At 37.8% G+C, this 21,365-nt stretch overlaps 1 protein-coding gene across 4 annotated transcripts in view; it reads left to right on the top strand.

Moving 5' to 3' along the window:
- The window catches only part of nuf (rab11 family-interacting protein nuf), a 417,911-nt gene that overhangs the window by 179,403 nt on the left and 217,143 nt on the right, over positions 1–21,365 (top strand). For all 4 annotated transcript variants that reach the window (XM_081754030.1, XM_081754029.1, XM_081754028.1 and 1 more), the window contains exon 2: positions 8,302–8,413. In XM_081754030.1, the coding sequence (XP_081610156.1) occupies positions 8,302–8,413 (112 nt within the window). The remainder of the gene's footprint in view (positions 1–8,301; positions 8,414–21,365) is intronic.

Below are 21,365 nucleotides of genomic sequence, written 5' to 3'. Positions count from 1 at the left end.
TTCTCAACCTAGTGTGAATAATTTGACAAAAACTTCCTTCAATACAAGTAAAAAAAAGAAAAAAGAAAGAAAAAAGAAAACAAAGAAAGAAAGAAAAAAGGAAAAAGATAAAAGCGAACAAAAATGGCCTGAACTCGTATCTTACAGAATATAGAAGAATTTTTGTAAAAATTTACGAATCTAAACTCTTGACTTCAAAGTATGTAGAAACGTATTAATCAGTCCCAAAAATAATGTGTCATTTTTAGCACTACGTGGGTCACAGTTAGGATTAAAACAATACATTCAACTGCTACTTAATTGTGTAATTTAATACAGTATATTATTAAAAGTAAATAACAGAGTTGCCAACCATAGAGAACAAAATTATCGATTTTCGCCTTTAAAATTATCATATATTACAAAAGACTATCGTATATTCGTTATGCGCATGATAATTGAATAAAACAACTGTAATACTAGTACTAATAATAATAGCAACAATATATAATAAACGTATCTAGTAACCTTCAGTCTCGAACTCCAAATCGGAATCACTGTTCTCCTCATTTCCTTATTAACGCTACTATGAACAACAATATTACCATCCGCTCATAAATGTCATTGGATTTAAAGAATGGATACAGGGTTGCCATTTGGCAATTCTCAAATCGTTATTGATTTATTTGAGCGGGAATGACGGTTAAAAACCTCAGTGTGTGTGTGCTTTATAATTATTTCATGCACATCTACAATTTATTCGCACATTCAAAAACTCCGAAAAAGTGTACGTTCTAAAATTATCGTATATTCACCTTTCATAGCAAGGGCATTATCGTATGGTCAGGGCCGTAACTTTTAGGTGGGAGGAGGGGCGACTTTCTCCCAGGAAAGCTCCCCGCCGTTCGAAGGGGGGACATTTTAAGTCAAAATTTTCTTACTTCATATGCGATACGAACGTGAAACTAAAAATGAATAATCAAACAGGTTCACTACATTACATAAACAAAACAGTAAAACAGAAATGAGTCGTGGGCCCATTTCAGCAAAAAAAAAAGTCTACTATTAGGGGCCCTAGAAATAATATTTATTCGTATGGATTTAAGATTTGTCAGTATTGTCCCCTTAATTAATTTGTCATATATGGAACTGGCTCAGGGGCGTAACTAACGGGTCCCGTATATCTTGCCGTGCGGGAGGACCCACAGGCTCCGGGGACTACCCCACAAAGAGTAAGAGTAAGATTGAAAGATGGGGCCAAGAATTAGAAAACCAACTTTTTCAAGGGGGCATAAATACGCGAATTAATGATTGACCTTCCCCAGAAAAAAATCTAAGTTACAGCACTGCGTATGGTTGGAAGCCTGATAAATAAATAAATAAATAAACACTGTAGCAGCATAATATAACCATTCTGCCATCCAGGTTTGCCAACCTTACGATAATTTATTGTGATATACGATAATTTAAGAATTAATGCTATATACGATAATCCCCTTGCGATAATAGGCGAATGTAATATAATTAAGGTTTTAATTCTATATACGATAACTCCCTTCCGACAATAGGTGAATATGCAATAATTTTAGAACACATTATTTTTCTTTCAGAATTTGAATGCCCAAATAAATTTTAAATGTGTATTAAAAATTATAAAGCACACACTCTGAGGTTTTTAACACTCATTCCCGCTAAAAATAAATCAATAACGATTTTAGAATTGACAAATGGCAACCCTGCATTCATCTTTAAATTCAATTACGTTTACGAGGGAGAGGAAATATTGTTCTTGAGGGTAGAGTTAATAAGGACAAAAAATGCTGACGACAGTGATATCGATTTGAAGTTCGAAACTGAAAATTACTACATATTTTTATTATTTATTATTGCTATTATTAATAGTATTAAACTTGTTTGTACAATTATCAAGTACATAACGACTATACGATATTTTTTTTGTAACATACGATAATTTTAAAGACTACGATCGATAATTTTGTTCTCTGAGGTTGGCAACTCTGACTCTGCCATTTATTGAAGTATGCTTAATTAACTCGCATTGCGCATTAATGTACGCAATCTAAAATACATTTCTAAGGATTTGTAGTGAAACAGTAAGCTAAAACGAAAATTACTGGAATTTTGGAGATATTGTCTTGTCATCAGGTTTACGTAGTTAGTTTGGAAATGCGTAAAATTTAAAATGATTTTCTTTCTTTTCTTTTCTTTTTTTCTTTTTTTTTTTGCCTCCAGGTTAAGGGAGACGGTTGATTAATGAAAACGAAAATGAAACGAAAAAAAAAATGAAACGAAATATTTCAATTTATCTACCACGATTATTCCCTTTAGGCTAAGGGAGACGTATGATTAAGGCAAGTGAATGATAATGGAAGAATTGGTGGAATGAGAATGTAGGGTGACAGAAGAGTACCCTGAGGAAACCCACGGACACGATGTTGTCCACCACCAAACTTACTTGGCCGGCAATCGAACCAAGGGACCTCATGCACAAAAGTTTAACGCTCCATATAAAATAACCGAGGATATGATAATGTGGGATGCATTGGGAGAACTCCGAGAAAGCTCACAATTTCAATACTCTGACCTGGGATTGAATCAGGAAAACCTCACACCAGAGATGATCGCCCTACCACTGAGCTACCCTGCCCCTCTGTGAAATTTAAGTTACTAGGTTTCAACTCTTAGCAAACAAACAAACAAACTGAAAAGTAATCTAAACAAGCATTATAATAATTATTACTTAATAATAATAATAATAATAATAATAATAATAATAATAATAATAATAATAATAATAATAATAATAATAATAATAATAATAATAATAATAATAATAAGGGAATTCCTAGTGTGAAGTAGGAGGTTGATGTAGGATGAAAATTTGATCTTTCACTTCATCTGCACTCTTTCTCTTATAAAAACGATCTACTTCTATAATTTTTTTTTGAAAACATAGATGGAAGTATTTTACAATTACTTATCGTTCTTTCGGGTGCAGAATAATACCCGTTCAATACTACATAGATGTAGTGGCGTACAGGGGCGGATCCAGGATATGATCAAGGGAGGGGCTAAACCATATTTTGCCGTTTTATCCAGTGTAAAGCAGGATTGAAACCCATTTTATCCAGTGTATACCTGAGCGTCAAGGGGGAAGGCTATAGCCCCTATAACCTCCCCTTAGATCCACCACTGGTGGCGTATATTATTGGATTCCCCGCCCCAAAGGCTTGGATCCCTCTCAAGAAAAGTTTGTGGGTGCGCCCTTGGCGTGGTTACATCCCCAGAGTTCTTTACACGCCGCCGTTATTTTGAAAATCCCTGCGAGAAAGCTTGGCTCCAAACACGAAGTAAACTGTATATATGTCAATACGAAAGCCCTAGAGAGAGTTGGTCTCCATCCTCATCTTCTTAACACCTTCACTTTATCAGTATGTCTTTTAGACAAATAATACACACATACTGAAAAAACGAACATGTGTGATATATTGTTGAAAGTTTTTTTTGATAATAGAGCTAATCTCTTTGTTTTCTCAAGCGATGTGAGACAATGAATGAAAATATCATCTGGAAAGAACACTTTTTGAAAAGAAAAAAAAGTGACAAAACGGGGTCACAGCATCTCTCAGCGAAAGATTGTAAAACAATATAAGCTTCTCATATTCCAACAATGGCATGTCCTCTTGGATAGAAATATATCATATTCTTTTCTTCTGTCTTTAAATGGTACAATACATGTCTTCTTGTTTGAGAAAAATATTAAAGTGAAAATTTTTTGAAGTTTAAAACAGAGAGAGAGAGAGAAATACAACTTAACATACACGAGGAACACATCGCCGTTCGTTTATGGTGTAAGGTCAAACTTTCAGTAAAAAGTGATTTGTGGAAAACTTTCCTTTGATAAGCAGAAAACCAAAAATGGTGCTTCCAAGTGAAAAAAAGGTTAAATGATTTTTAAATTGATTACTTTTTTATAACAAAAGAAATCAGATGTAATGAAATATTTCTTAAAGTACTTTTGCCTAAAGGAAACGTGGGAAATACCATATCTTTTTTTCTTATGTTAAAAATTAATGTTTTCCATATGCGACTTTAGGAATGCTTTTGGATCATCATATATTATCTTGTTTCTCACATGTATGTTCTTTTTTTATCTGCTTTTCATCTACGAACTCAGGGAACCTATACATATTCACTTCTATCTTAAATATGTGCATATGAAAGGGATAGACAAGTTCCTAATGCCATCAGTAATCTTTAATGATTTACCTTCAAAAATTCTACAATATTACTGTATTCGTTTATTCTTCTTTGGTTTTGTCCACATTGTTTATGTCTGTACACGTTTTTTGTCAATGTGCTATTTTTGTCCACACTGTATTTGCATGCGCTGTTTTTGTCCACGTGCGGTTTTTGTTCATGTGATGTTTTATCTAGGGATGGACGGAACCGGTTTTTGGTGGAACGGGTTTTCGGTTCTGAACAGATCCAGGTCTAGAACCGGTTTTCGGATCCAAATGTGGAACCGGTTCCTAATATCCACATCCGGAACCGGCTCTGAAAACCGGATCTCCAAGAACCGGAATTTTGTGGCCATCCCTACGCTAAACCCGAGTTGCTGGCAGGCTTTGAACAGTGTGCTAGATGAAATGGTGGAAGCTACAGACAGGCGCCCAGGCGGCGGCCGCTTGTCTTATTTGGCTAAAGAAACTGGGTAACTAGCAAACTCATTGGATAAACAGGCAAACTAGCCAACTCATTTGGCTAAACACCCACTGGTCGACCAAAAATTCTTTTCTGGGGGGGCACAAGCTGGTCTGGCTGAGGAGGGCACAAGCGCGTGGTCCTCTTTGCAGTGTTTTGAAGGTGAACGTTGTGCCTCCTTTATGGGTCTTTGGGGAGCTTTTGAATACAGGTCTGGAACCGGTTCCTAAGCTTCGGTTCTGGAACCGGGTTTCGGATCCAGATATGGAACCGGTTTCTAAGATGCGGTTCTGGAACTGGATTTCTGGATCCAGGTCTAGAACCGGTTCCGGAACTGGTTCTGAAAACGGATTTCCAAGAACCAGTTCGTCACGAAACCGGTTCCGTTGGAACAGAAACTTTGTGGCTACCCCTAGTTTTGTCCACGCTGTATTTGCATGCACTGTTTTTGTCCACGCATGTGTTTTGTTCATGCGCTTTTTTTTTTGTCGTCGCTGTATTTACATGTGCTGCTTTCACTCATCAATGTTATTGTTTGTGCAGTTTAGACCTAGAACCATTGGGGTCGCGGTAGCTCAGTGGTAGAGGTTTCACCTCTGGTGCATGGGGTCTGTGGTTTGATCCCAGCTCGCACCAAGTGCGCTTTGTGATGAACAGACACCGTGTGCGTGGGTTTTCTCGGGGTTCTCCCACTTTCTTCATTTCATTCATTTATCGTCATCACCGTCTCCTTTAGTACCCGGCATAAACGTAGGACGTTAAACTGCAAGATTTCCTTTCATTTTCAGTATTACTGTATTAGCGTTTAACGATATAAAAAAAATGTATAGATGAGACATATGAATGTACGTATTATACTTACGATGGTGTAGGTCAGTGGTTCTCAACATGGGCGTTAACGCACCACAATGAGGCGTTATCGTTTCCAAAGAAGGCGCTGGAACAAAACATTGCAATTGGGGGGCGATAGACCATTTAGGGGCCATTTGAGATTTCATGCCCTGTTAGACTTGTTATTAGACGAAAGCCATTATGCATTTTACAAATTATTCAAAGCTTAGATCTTTTTTACTTATAACAATGTAGGTTCCTCAGAGCTGATTTTAAGAACTGAAGGTGTTTTCTGATTGTTAGACTGTTTCAGACGTGGTCCAAAAAATGAAAGAAGCTAAATATTCCAGTTTAACGTCCTACGATTATTCCCTTTAGGTGAGACGAATGATTAAGGGAAGTAAATGATTGTGGGAAAAGTGGTAGAATGAGCATGTGGGAGGAAACGGGAGTACCTCGAGAAAACTCACGGATACGATCTTGTCCACCACAAACTTACTTGCCGGGGATCGAACCAGGGACCCCGAGCACCAAAAGTAAGCGCTTTACTTCTGAGCCACCGTGACCCTAGGTTCAGTTTTGTGCATCAGTAGACGGAATTAAGATGACGAGGGACGCTCAGGGCAGTCACATTGACCCAAGGGAAAATATTAGCCTCGAAAAGATTGAGAACCACTGGTATTATAGTGCTGCCAAAATGTCTTGAGCCGTGGCAAAAATGAGAACTAAAGCTCACACCCTCGACACACCCACGCGTTGAGCCAATGAGGGTTCAGGTGTTGCTAAGCGAGAGAGCTTTAGCGAAAGGGAGTGGAATTCCATCAGCCGATAGCAGCGCTCGTAACGGAAGACTAGGTGTCAAGTCAATATGGTATATCTATAGTCATGCTTCCTTTGTTTCCCAGAAATTAACGCAAAATATACCGTAAAAAATAATTCGGAATCAAAACAGCTGTTTTTGTTTTATTATTAAAACTTCCACTGCCATCTGTTGAGAGTTGAATGAAGTTCTGACTTACATTTTCTGTTTACAGATTGACTTATGTAGATCTGGTTTCTGCGTGTAATACATCACTGTAATTTTAGTCCATCCGTATACCGATCTTTAGATCCCATAGAGTTGAACAAATTAGTGTAGATGAACGAGAATCCTCATGAGTAGTTTTCGAGAAAAACAAATTGTTTTTATAACCAAAAATGTTCGATAATCACGCCACCTGTTAAGAGGAAATCGAAACTGAAGTACACTAATCAAGTTTTTTCATTAAGTTTCTAGAAAGATGACAATTAATGAGGTCTAGCCCAGCAAGTTTATGTTTTACTTGACTTCATATTAAAATAATAGGGAAAAACGAAAAATAAATTCTGGTAAAGACAGTAAGAAGAATTACGCAAAACGTAAATGAATGACCCTCGTATTCTTAATGTGCACATTATTTTCACCGAAATAATCGATCTTGCTGCCTATTGCAAAAAAAGAAGAAGAAGAAGGCTAAAAAATTCGGTGTCCTTCAACAGTTATTTTCGCGGAGTAACGTACCAACAGCATATTATAGATTTCACTTATATCATTCTAATAATTGAGGGGTTTGATGCAATAAGGACGTAAGTCTGAAACATGCATTTGGAGGAAAACGGCATGTTGAAAATTTAAGTAGTGTTCTTTTCTTACATAAAACAATGTAATATTTAGCATTTTATTCCGATATTGAATTGAAATTTTTACCAGGAGGCTAAATAAGCATGGCAAAAGCCACAAATGCGTTTGATGCAAAAAGGGTGTAAACTCACTTACGCTCTTATTACGTCAAACTCCTCAATTGAAAGCTCGATTAGATGTCTTAGGATGTCTTCCCGGTGGCTGTGTTTATATGACTTTTGTTCAGTAAGATGTGAAGAATCGAAATTAACTTAACCTTTTTTTTTTTTATTTTGGAAACACAAGGCCCTTTAAGATTCGGTTACTGACATACTTAACGGAGCATAAATCTCACATATTCATCGGAAAAATTTTGCCTAGGCTAACTAGACAACTGTATGGGACCCTATTCTCGGAAGGTTCCCTGGCTACGGAAGGAAATAGTCGCTTTCAGATTTCAGGAGACTATAAAGAATTGCTTAAGATCTATATAAACATAAGACAATATGCTTAAATTGTTTCTCTGTGCTGGAATAGTCAAAAATAATGCAGTCTGTGGACTCTGGCGATGACACTCGTTCCTTTGCGGAGAAGAAAGTTCGTTTCGTATCAGTGTTATATTATAATTATACATTTAAGCATTACAATGTATGAAAAACAAGTACTGTGTAGTTAGTACTTATCTACTTATTTCTAAGTCCGGTTATCTAGTTTCTAAAGTCAAAGTACATTAAGTGAACTCTATTTTGACCAAGGATCTTATAAAATAGAGGATCAGCCCTTACAACAAAATCTTGAAGGCATACGTCACAGTTTCGCCACCCCTACTCAGCCCACTCCGCCCAATAGAATTGCAATGTTTTGAGCCAACAATCATGGCGAAACGAAAGTAGCCAATCAAACGATGGCAGAAACGAGAGTAGCCAATCAGGCGTGTCGATGCTCGGTTGTTTTTTGGCTTCATCGATTTAATAGGATGAAGATACATATAGGCAGATCCTCTGTTTATAACATCCTTGATTTTGACAAATTATTTATCAAGACTTATTATGTGTGATATAGTATTTCGAGAAAATTGTACAATTAATGTTTATTTAATACTAAAAGAAATATTGGTTCGTTTCTAGGACGTGGAACATCTTCTCCAGCAACTGGATCCCAACGGCCATGGAGTCATTGGATTCCAGGAATTCTGTCATGGAGTTGCCTCAATCCTCCAAACGCAGTCCCGCAACCAAGGTAAGTGTCTTCACAGAATCTGTACTCAACTAGTTGCACAAACCAGACCAAACCACATAGCGTAACAGCCTTTCTTGTGGGCGTGAGCCACTCCAACGCCATCTGTTGGTTGAACTACATTCATCCTAGCCACGAGCACGTGGTCAACGCACTACGTTGCTCTGTCTGTAACAGGCGTATCAGTAGCTTCCTAGGCCTAATTAACCGTCACGTCTTTTTATTCACGTGACTCCCCAGTTTGGTTCACGACGTTGGACGAACGCGGAAAATTGGGAAGCACAAGACGGGAATCGAACTCGGGACAATGCGACTGACCGTGAGTCCAATGCTCCAACCACTAAACTACGGTGTCGATGAGACTGAAGCGAGTGTCAACTTTGAGATCTTAACGGATTTAAGGGTCCTCAGCGAAATTAAACTACCGCTAATTTTAGAATTTTTTCAGTAATATCTTGAAAACAAATAAAAATATTCGAAAAGGAGAAACGTAGTCAACTAGACAATACGATTTTGCATGTGATACCGTTATCACAACTCATCTATCTGCTTTCGATTTGCAACTGTCGATAGATTTAGCACTTTTTGCGCGGTCTGTAAATAGTGGCATAGCAAAAGCAATTTACTACGTTTCTGCTTTTCCAATATTTTTATTTGTTTTGAAGATATTACAGAAAAACTCTAAAATTAGCGGTAGTTTAATTTCGCTGTAGGTGAAGACCCTTAGATAATGCTTCAGGACCTCTACATGCTGATAAAGATTTACGTATGTTTTTAAAGAGATTTCTGTACTTTTCCATCTGTTCACTCGTTCATTCCTTCCAATATGCAGAGAACTCGAGACCACACCGTTTAACGCAACGATGGGCGAACTTGTTTTTGGAGAGATGGCCAAAGAAAAAAGAAAAAATGTAGGCAGGCCAATCTAATTTGTTTGAAACAACAACAACGCTTTTTACAAAAATTCTTGTAATAGTAACTTCTATTAATGACTGACATTTCTCATAATGTGGTTTGAATTGGGATGCACTGATTCTCAGATGAGAAGTTTAAATGCTCGTCTCTGACTATGTCTCTAATACAACTCTTTCGAAATAACCCTTGTAATGATACCGATAATATGTATAAATATGTAAGTCTTATGGACAATGGTCCGGTTCGGAAGACATCGTTTTCTTTTATGGCGAGACCTGTACATTTACGTTGTTTGGTTTTGTGGTCAGACAGATTTATAGGCAGTTAAGATATAATACGCGAGGACGCCATTGTGAATGGATGTATATTCAATTTAAAAGAAAGAAATATTCCTTTTTTTAAAAAAAACGGTAAATGTGGAGTCTTCGGAAAAGATATATAAGTTTAAATCTATTTTATTTTGTGTGTTATCATGGAACATTCATTGAGTAAATTACATCATAAGCAGTTCAATAATCAGATATTCTGACAAACTTAGGGCAAATATGTAATTAACTGCCCTAAAATAGTTGAAGTTGGTATAAATGTTAGACCCGGTTCTTGGTAATCATGTCACAGGCTGAATAGAACTTTTCAGGGGGCTGCATTTGGCTCACGAGTCGTTGTTTGTTCATCACTGGTTTAACGTATCAAGACGAGATGTTACCGTTTTCATGATGTTCCGCAGAATATCTTTTTAATTTTCCTCTACGCTTTAAAAATGAAAATTCAATGAAATCTTTAACGTCCCTTTTAGGCCGAGAGAGACGGATGATTAAAGCAACTGAGTGATAATGGAACAATTGGTGGAATGAGAAAGTGGGAGGAAACGGAAGTACGCCGAGAAAACCCATGGACAGAATGTTGTCAACCACAAACTTATTTGGTCGCGGATCGAACCAGGGACCCCAGGCATTAGAGAAAAGCGTCCTACCACTGAGCCACCGTGCTTTCCCTATGCTTAAAATAATAATAATAATAATAATAATAATAATAATAATAATAATAATAATAATAATAATAATAATAATAATAGTAATAATAATAAGGAATGTTTATGAAGGAGAATGAAAATCGAGAATGTAAGTGTTCTGTAAAACGCCCTTGACGATTTTGTTTGCATTTCGTAAATAATCTTGATAATATAAGTATTAGACCAGGGTTTCTCAACCTGGGGTTCGCGAAGATAAGCGGAAGAGAGAAATATAATTAGATTATAATACCGGATTTTTTTTAATATATTATTTTGAGTTTTGTTCTGATCTTCATATTTTTAATTTAATACATACTGTTAAAGAACAACAAAAAAATAGGTCTACTAAAGATTTAAACACGTGCAGAGTTGTTTAAAAATCAATTTAGATGTAAATGAAAGAGATAGAATATGAAACTAATGAGAACTGCATATTGAAATACCAGAAAAATACAAATACAACAAAACCTGCATGTTGAAATACAATTAAAATTGAAAGCTAATGAGATATCTGAGCATGGTGTGATTTTACTAGTACGGCAATGTCTGGTTCAATCTTGGTGACGCACATTATCAAGTCATTTAAAATACTCAATAACTTTTTTAAACAACTGTCCAAGCTTTTTAAACCAAAATTTGAAATAACTTTTTTTTTTATCATATGACCCAAAATTAAGCGAGTTATGAAGTTTTAAAATTTTCAAACGGCCTCCATTTTGAAACAATATGACGGATCGGATTCGATATTTGTAGTATGAATGAAGTGACCCAATTTGGTTTTGATCCATTCGCTTTTAGGGAAGTTATTCTTTCCACTATATACAAGAAATGGATTCTACTATTATAGAAACAGATGGATTTTGTGAGATCTCCGCAATAGGTATATTAAAAATCCCACACAAGCTTATTACAAACCAGAAATTACAAGGGGGTCGCTGGCAAGAGGGTATGATAAAATGGGGATCGTGATAGGTATTAGGTTGAGAACGACTATTAGACCATTCGCTCCGTATGGGGAAATCCTGAAGTAATTTTCTGACGGATCCTATTTTTTTCTTCTTCAAGGACATTTAAATATTTCTTCACCTGTGCATATCCATTCTGAAAGGTGTAGTACGTTAAGAATAGATCCCATCTCGTAAGAAACTGTTTTACCATTGTTTTATTATTTTTTTCTTTAAATGCATAAGTAAAAAGAAAAATATAAGAGACATCTGAAAGCGTCATGGTCTAGTAACGAAACAGAGCCACCCCAAGGAAGGACAACATATAATTTTTTGATGATGTAATCTGTTGTTTCCGGCCAAAGCATGCTTCGCCAATGTTTTGATATGTTCCAACCAAACAGTAGCAAAGATAACTGCTATCGTAGCAGCGTGTTTGTTCCCACATAAACATTGTAACCTTGCTCTCTATAATATATGCAGAACATATTTATTTTTTTATGCTCGCATTTATGAGCTCATTGCGACAAGAAAACAGTAAGCAAATTATTTTCTGTATTGAAATATAGGGTGTATCAAAAGCTTGGAGCCATAGGTATATGAGTACAGCCCGAATTTATATGCAAAGTGCATGTTTATACTAACATGTAGAAACGTATGGATTTTTTTTTTCTTTCCGATGGACTTGTAAGGATTCTTTTGAAAAAAATAAATGAAATCTTTAAGTTTTACGTCCCACGGTTATGCCGGTTAGGCTAAAGGAGACGGTGATGATGAGTAATGATTGAAATGGTGGAATGAAGAAAGTGGAAGGAAACGGGAGAACCCCGAAAAAAGCCACGAGCACGGTGTTTATCCACCACAAAGTTCACTTGGCAGGGGCTGGGATCGAACCCAGGACCCCAAGCACCAGAAGTGAACGCTCTGCCATTGAGCCACCACCGCCCTCCAAGGATTCTTTTGAGACACATATGATAGCGCATATAAGTGCATTGCGGAATATTTCCAAATTTTACTGCTGCATGCTAGCATATACGTATATCACAAGAAAGTAGGTTGTGTTTAGAGTTAACTGAATCACTTTGTAAACACAGATGTAGAATAAAATGTTGTATAGAATAATAGAATAAAATGTTGTATCCTAAATTAGTCCACCTAACTTGTCTTGCATTCGGTCTTCATCGTGTAGCAGAAACCATCAGATACCAATATCGGGAAGTGTACTCGCTTGTATCAAATATAAAGAAAGTATTTGTGAAAGTTCCATCGCGCGTACGTATCTTTCACGAAGTTGCGAAAAATGTTCTGCTAACTCCGCAACTAGTTTTAACCCGATTGGGCTCGTGCGTAGAAGCTGTATTGTATTATGCAGAAAAGTTAAATCAAGTGAAGACAGTTGTAAACTCACTAAATCCCGATGATGCAGCCGCTATTTATGTATTACAAAAATGTTTCTCTACAAGTGGCATTGAGAACAAAATTAAGTGCGTACACAATTATTTCTCGAGGATACCTGAAATTATCAGACAGTTGGAATGCCGTAACCATGCTTTGCTGCATTTATTCACCTTGTTGGGCGAATTATCGCAGATTTTGTCCAATAAACTCACGTTGTTGCTAAAAATACAATCAGATAAAGTTTGCAAAGTACTAGACAAAAATTGCAAATAGAAAGAATATGTAACATTGCAAATATACTAGAGCCTGTCTAGTTCAACTGTGCCCTTGCTGGTGCTGCTGTCGATATGTGATTTCCCGTACCTCCCTCGAACGAGGATGGACAGGTTCCTGCGGCCGAGATATTTCAATTGTTGGATGCGGAAGTGTTTGTTACTAGAATGAATTATTTCACGGACTCCGCTGTACTCTGTCTTGTCAGTCACTTTAAGTAGCCTACGATCTTCACTCGTAAAGACCAAACGACTGACTGAATGACAAATTGGCAACACAAGTGAGGTCATTCACTTCTTTTCCCTAAGCAAGGGGAGGGTTTCGTCCGCCAGAGGGTGGGGCCAAAGTTTAGTTCGCATAGTTTCCGAGGGCACAGGTGGAATAGACAGGCTCTAAATGGTGAAAACATGGAATTGGAAGAGGACCTAACACAGAAAGACATTTTGTGTTTTTAATATGCATCATTTGCTGATGTAGAAAGGAACTTTTTAATCTACAAAACGTTTCTTACTAATAAACGCAGTGAGTTTACAGAAGAAAACCTAAGGAAGACGTTAATAATTCAAACAACATAGATCATTAAGATGAGATATTTTTATAAGAAATTGAAATTTTATTGGGGCCACGGTGGCTCAGTGGTAGAGCGTTCACCTCTGGTACATGGGGTCCTGGGTTTAAACACTGCTTTGGCCAAGTGAACTTTGTGGTGGACAAACACCATGTGCGTGGGTTTTCTCGGGATTCTCCCGTTTCCTCTCACTTTCTTCATTCCACCATTTCGTTCATTTCTCATAATCACCGTCTCCTTTAGCCTAACCGGCATAACCGTAGGACGTAAAACTCAAAGATTTCATTTCATTCTTGAAATTTTATTTTCTTAGTGTATATTTCTGTGCATATGTTAAAATTTAAATGCATATTTTTGATATTTTTAGTGCATATCTGCATGCGTATCTCGGAGTTGGTGCATGGAAATTCGGTCTCTTCTCTAGTTATGAGAAAAGGTACGAAAACGAAGAACGAGAGGAAATTTGTTGGAAATGGGCGGTTTTCAATCTAAAATGGTGGAATTTTTCCAATAATACCAGCTGTCTAGACTCTACCTTGGTAAGATGCGGTCGTTACCAGTTTAGTAAGGTGTTGTAAGGGCACGCAACGCAAAATTTATCTGGGAAACGGGCAGTATTAGGAGAAGGTACTTATACTGACTGCGACGACTTGTGGAACCTGGACTCTACACCAATCATAGAACTATCTTGTCTCACGTGTGATGCATCGGAAGAATTCGGAACGGTTCGTGAAGCTGCCTTCGGAATTCATACTTGAGAAAACGTGAAACTACAGGGGGAAAAAAAAGTGAACCAACGATGTTGCCAAATTTAGAAGGCATGGCGAACGAGTGACAGAAGAAAAACTATAACACTAACACTAACAATTATTTGATTTGACGATAACAATAATAATAGCAAAAATAGAAAATAACGACCACAATAATAATAATAAAACGAAATTTAGCGGCAATCCGACAACACTCAGGAGATGTTCTCCGTATAGTGCGAGAGACGACACTGACAAAATTTTATGAATGGGGGTTGACGTCCGCGACACATCCTCGCGTTCCATTCGCTGCTGAAATTCATAGATCTAGGTCAAGCTTCACGACTCCGTGCGATCAATATACAACACCTCAAATCCTTTTTCCAACAATGCTGCATTGTTGGTATGTGAGGGAACAACGTAACAATCTGTTGAACTAGCAATGTTGCTTCTTCATTTAATATACGGAGCTTTACCATTGTGAAGAGGAAACGGTTGGTGCGATTGTTTTAAAAAAAGTACATGATTTTAGATTGAGAACCGCCTATTACTGACAACTTTCCACTCCATTTTTACGTATCTTGACTCGTAACGGAGTTGGCTTATGGCTCCAGACGTCTGATGTACCCTATATATACATAAATACCTTGAACAAGGTTTTTTTTTTTTTCTAACGCGACATACTGTATTTACGAATCGAAACAGGTTTGCCAATTCATTTTTTTTTCTTTAGAAGTCAATACCTATAAGTCAAGTCGAGAAATTGGCTTGTGATATCACGATATTAACCACAATTCAGAACAAGGGCAGAGTGTTCACTTCTAGTGCGAGGGTTTCCTGATGCAATTCCAGGCCATGTAACTTTCTGATGGACAACATGGGTTTTCTCGGGATTGTTTCGTTTCCTCGCACATTCGCATCCCACCATTTTTTTCAAAAGAATTTATTTTCATGAACCTTCCATCTTCAGCGGAGTACATATACAAGGGCATGTGTGTATACACCTGTGTAATATATTATTTATTATATATTGTTATATTTATTATATATTTTTATAATATTTCGTTTTTATAATACTGCCGTGGTGTAGTCGATTGGTCTGAGGCGTGATGCTAACGACCATAAGTCGAAACCCGTTGGGGGTTCGAGACCCAACAAAGAATATGGGAGTTTTTAACTGTCTTCGAAGTTTGTGTGTTCGTATCCCTGTAGAGTCGGGTAACAATGAACAATATATAAAAGAAAAGGAGAAGATAAAGACTCAGAAAGGCTCGCAATTTACATTTAAAATATGCAATCCAGAGAATCCCAACCTGGAGGGCGCCCTTCCTGGGAAGGGGCTTGAGAGCAGGCCAGTTATTGACATGCAGAAATAAACTGTGAAATTATGAAAATGAAATGAAAGATTTCCGTTTAACATCCCACCAGTGGCGTATTTAGGGGGGCTTCCGGGCTTAAGCCCCCCCCCCGAAATCTTACTTACTATAGTAAAGTTTATGAAATATCTTGCAGATTTTTCACATTTTCAGGCAAAGCCCCTCAACCCGAAAGTTAGCAAAGCCCCCCCGAAACAAAATCGTAAATAATACGCCACTGCGTCCCATGATTATGTTCTTTAGGCTAAGGGAGACGATGATTAAAACAACTGAATGATGATAGAAGAATTGGTGGAATGAGTAAGTAGAAGGAAACAGGAGTACCCCGAGAAAACCCACGGACACGATGTTGTCCACCACAAACTTACTGGGCCGGGAATCGAACCTTGGACCGCATACACACGAGATAAGCGTTCTACCACTGAGTCACCGTGAATTTATAATTCAATGCTGCACCTGAAATCTCAAAAAGGGCACGCGAGAAAGAGGGGGGATGCAGTAGCGTCATTTCAGATTTGGCTGGGGAGAAAGACCCAGTAGCGTACGCAGGAATTTATTTCGGGAGGGTTCCAGACTTAATATGAGGGTATTTTATATTAAAATTCCCAAAATCGCCCTTAAAATTAGGCTAAATTTACACAAAAGTCGAAATTTCGGGGGTCCGGACCCCCAGGACCCACCCCCTGCGTACGTCCCTGGCAAGACTCATTGATATAAATAAAATTTCGCGTTTTTCATTCACTTACTACTATTCTATTGATAAAATCTATATAAATCTCAAACTCAGGAGGGGGCAAATGCCCCTCCCTGCCCCCCTAAATGACACCCCTGAGGGGATGACGTAAGCCGGATTCAGGAAGGAGTCGCCATTTGAAAGATGTTGGGAACCTCTGATCTACGTCAAAGTTGCGTTTAAGATTTATCGTCAATAGATTAACGTATTTCTTCAATATTATATTGCAGACTGTAACAATTAAAAAGAAAAACATGATTCATATTATTGCATGTCTGTTCTTATTTTTTTATGTTATGTAACTTGGCATTAGAAACCAAATCTTAAGAAAAGAGCCTTCCACTGAGGAAAAGGAAAGCCTTAGGGGATGGGTTTTCTCCACATACCCACAGTTCCAACAAAGACAACAAAGGAATTTGTTTTAAGAGAAAATAATATAGACAAGAAAAGAAAGACAGAACAATTTAATACTGGTCATGCGTGTTTACTGGTAGTTCCTCCTGGGTATTCTAAAGTATTGAAAATATAAAAATATTTTCTTAGTTTCCGTCGAACGTTTTAAGTAACTTGTCATTATTCTGCAGGGAATAATAGCTTTCCCAAGAGATTTTCAGGTAAAAATGGAAATAAAAGGCAGGTTACACAAAAGTAAGAATATATAATCAAGATATGTAATACAACACCGTATGATTTTATTTAAAGCCTACTAACCGAGTGGGCACAAGGTAATACGAATGACAGGAATGACCTGAATAGCCCAGAAACCAACGATGTTATAAAATAGAGGATCTGGCCTTACAACAAAATCTTGAAGCCATACGTCACAGTTTCACCACCCCTACTCTGCCCACTCCGCCCAATAAAATCACAATGTTTTGAGCCAACAATCATGGCGGAAACGAAAGTAGCCAATCAGACGATGGTCGAAACGAGAGTAGCTAATCAGGCGTGCCGATGCTCAGTTGGTTTTTGGCTTCATTGGTTTAATAGGATGAAGATAAATATGTGCAGATCCTCTATTTTATAACATCCTTGCCAGAAATTGTCTGACTCGGTGACCCACCAGATCAAGTGACCTGGAGATGTCCATAACCTGGAATGACCTGGAGACAACGAACTTCAAATTTGGATTTGGTGTGTTGAGTCCCTCGTTCAATTCATGCGGGACATAATGGCCCAATGGTAGAGAGCCTTCCTCTGGTGCGTAAGGTATCTGGTTCGATCCCCTGTCATGTAAGTTTGCAGTGGACAATATCGTGTTTATAGGTTTCCTCTCGTTCCCTCCAACATTCTCATTCCATCAATTCTTCCACCATCATTTACTTGCCCCCCATCACGGCGAAATTAAAATACCGCTAATTTTACAGTAATTCTGTGATATCTTCAAAGAGAAAAAAGACAATCGAAAAGTGGAACAAGAGCTCGATAGACAATATTATTTTACATGAGATACCGTTATCACCACTCACTTATCTACTTTCGATTTCCAGCCATTTAGAAACACGGCATTTATTTTCGCGTTTCTACAGGGCTGTAAACGGAAAGCTACTAGGTGACTAGTGATAACGGTACCTCATGCAAAATAATATTGTCTAGGGCGCTCTTGTTCCACATTTCGATTATCTTAACGTCTATTTGAAGATATCACAGAATTACTGTAAAATTAGTGGTATTTTAATTTCGCAGTGATAAGGCCTCTTAATCTTTCATCTCTCTTAGCCTAAACGACATAATTCTGAATCATTAAATTGAAAGATTTCGTTTCATATAATTTTCCTTATTCAATCCCAGCTCGCTCCAAGTTGGCTTTATGGAAGACAGAGATCTGTGCGTGGGTTTTCTCGGGGTTCTCCTGTTTCCTTCCATTTTCTTCATTCAACCAATTCTTTCGCTATCCTTATTACCGTCTCCCTTAGCCTGCGAATACAAGTAAGACGTTAAACTATATACAGAGTTTTCTGGGGATAAACCGACAAACTTTGCGTACGTGTAGAAGAAAAAAGATTTATCTGCGACTTAGGTTAGAAAGTCCTAATTACGCAGATGGGACCAATTTAAGATAATTAGTGAAATTAGTATGGTTTATTATTTTTATTTTTGGTCATATTACTTCGTTTGTTAACGTTTCCGAATAAAGTCACAGACAAACCTTTTTCTTTTCATATAACACTGTAAACCTGTGTCTATTTGAACAAACATTCCAGCAAGGTGGCACATTCGGATCAAACAAATTAAATCTATCGTGATTAAGAAATAATATTACATGGGAATCGGACGCGTGAATAATTCTACCTCTGATGGTACAGAGAAAAATCCGTTCTCCGGACAGCGGTATACTGTACAGTACAAATATACGGAATCCTCTTGCTTGCTACATAAACCAGTAAGGAGCATACATTATTCGTATGCTACATAGGCACTATCCTTATATGTTACATCATGCCGTGCTGTTGCATGATGTATGATATCTAACAGTCTTCCTTAAAATATATATATATATATATATATATATATATATATATATATATATATATATATATATATATATATATATATGGTACCTTCGTCAGCTATATGTTATATACGTCCATTTGTATGTGAGATCCTGACCGCCGATATTATTTCATACGGAAAGTACGTACAGATAGAACACTTATACAGAAAGTAGCATAAAACATACGTTTTCAGTTATACGTCTGCTGTACGTTAAGTCCAAAAACTGCAGAAATTACGCATGTAACCTACCCTTTTAAGTACGCCACCTACATTATTTTTTCTCACTGTAGCTCTGGATACAAGTAATCTAGTTTTTTTTAAAAAAAAAAAAACTGCTATAATGATGTGGAGTTGGTATGATCTATAGTCAGACCGGGTTCCGGTACTCTCTGGGTCACCGGATGTGAGAAGCGGAACCCGTTTCTCGCAGCTGTTGATACAGTATTTGATCATTGCAGCGTTAAATTATCCTCTTAGTTTCGTACCTAAATAAATAAATAATAATCTAGTATTGCATTGTAGACCAAGATCTGTTTTTCTTTAAGTGGAGTCTGTACTTAACCCAGGCTATAGAGTGAGTGAAAGAAAAACACAACTTTTACGAACAAGACCACCCTCACGTAAGTTGGAACGCAAAATCATTTTTAGAGCATTCTTTTGTGTTCTCTTTCTGAGATCAAGCTACCCATAACCGACCTCATGTCTTCAAATCTTGAAGTACGAAGAAGTCAGCCTAAGTGCGAGGATTGGTTTCTCTCAAGTGCTGTTTATCCTGATACAAGTCTAAGCTCTTTTGCTTGTATATAGTCTGTGATACTAACTCTTTTAATCTCTTTTTACGTATTAGGTCGGCCGCACCTTGACTAGACCACAGGACAGTCGAGCCGAGGTGCAGTGCTCGAACAATGCCACATGTTCACTCAAGCACTTGCTAGACAAAGGTCTCCCCAGTCTTGTGTTTGAAACACGCAGTCTATGCATTCATCCCTTTTTCTCTCTCCACGTCTTTCTCTCTCCTACCTCTTTCTCGTCTCGGCTTGGCTATCATGTCTCTTATCAATGTGCGGCCGTCCTTAGTTACTGCAAGGGAAGCAGTGAAGGGGAAGCAAGATATTGGTGCAGTTCAGCGACAGAGTCGTAGCAGTGGACAGTGCAAGCAGTGTGAAGCACCAAACTCAGGGAAAGGAGCCCTTTACCCATTGTTTGAAGATCAAACTTAAGAGTCTTCATCCTGGCGAAATTAAAATACCGCTAATTTTACAGTAATTATGTGATATCTTCAAATAGATAATAGATAATCGAAGTGTGGAACAAGAGCGCCCTAGACAATATTATTTTGCATGAGGTACCGTTACCACAAGTCACCTAGTGGCTTTCCGTTTTTAGCCGTTTAGAAACGCGAAAATAAATGCCGATTTTCATAATGGCTCGAAATCGAAAGCAGATAAGTGAGTCGTGATAACGGTTTCTCATGTAAAATAGTATTGTCTAGGGCGCTCTTGTTCCACATTTCGATTATCTATTATCTATTTGAAGATATCACATAATTACTGTAAAATTAGCGGTATTTTAATTTCGCCGGGATGAAGACTCGGAGGCATGATGGCTCAGTGGTAGAGTGCTTACCTCTGGTGCATGCAGTCTCTAGTTCGATCCCGGCCAAGTAAATTTGTGATAGACAACATCATGTCCGTGGGTTTTCTCGGAGTACCCTCGTTTCGTTTCACAATATCATTCCATCAGTTCTTCCAATCATCATTTATCCGTTTTCCTTATCCTAACAGGCATATTCGTGGAACGTTAATCTGCAAAATTGCATTTCATTTATTAAAAAAATATCCATCATGTTATTCATATGTGTATGTGAGATTGGTACGTTTTAAGATTCCAAATTAGTAGGAAACTTATTTTGACCTCTACTAGGGATGCGCACTAGTCGAGTCGAGACAGAATTTTCCTGAGAAAATTCGAATCGAGACACAGCACTTCCAATAGAAAAATATACGTTTTTCGAGTGGAGACATCACTTTTACAGCACATTTTCGAGACGAGACAGTCTCAAATCTTGTCTCGTGCTCATCCCTAACCTCTACCTCATTGTGAAGATTCTATTCCCTCCTACATCAGGGGTAAAAGTGGGGGAACGCGGGGCTATGCCGTCCCCCCACCTCAGAAAGTTGTACGACGTACTCCCAGTTCCTAAAAATTACAATAGTCAAATATAGGCAGGGGGAACGGCGTGGTATCCATGCCGCTATCTACCGTCCCCCCACCTTTTCAGACCCACTTTTATCCCCGTCCTACATTCTCATTCCACCAAATCTTTCATCAATTATTTGTTAACTAAAAAGATATAAACCTTAGACGCTAAATTAAACGATTCTTCTCCATGTATAAACGACTCTTCTCCATGTTGAATGCCTCCGGCCTGCTATTTTCAATTGACTCCTTTGTAAATAAATAGGCGCCTCCCCTCTCGTCGTACTTCAGC

The sequence above is a fragment of the Thermobia domestica genome, chromosome 3 (assembly GCF_964235325.1).
Source record: "Thermobia domestica chromosome 3, izTheDome1.hap1.1, whole genome shotgun sequence".
NCBI lineage: Eukaryota > Metazoa > Arthropoda > Insecta > Zygentoma > Lepismatidae > Thermobia > Thermobia domestica.
This window is presented reverse-complemented; position numbering and strand designations above follow the sequence as displayed.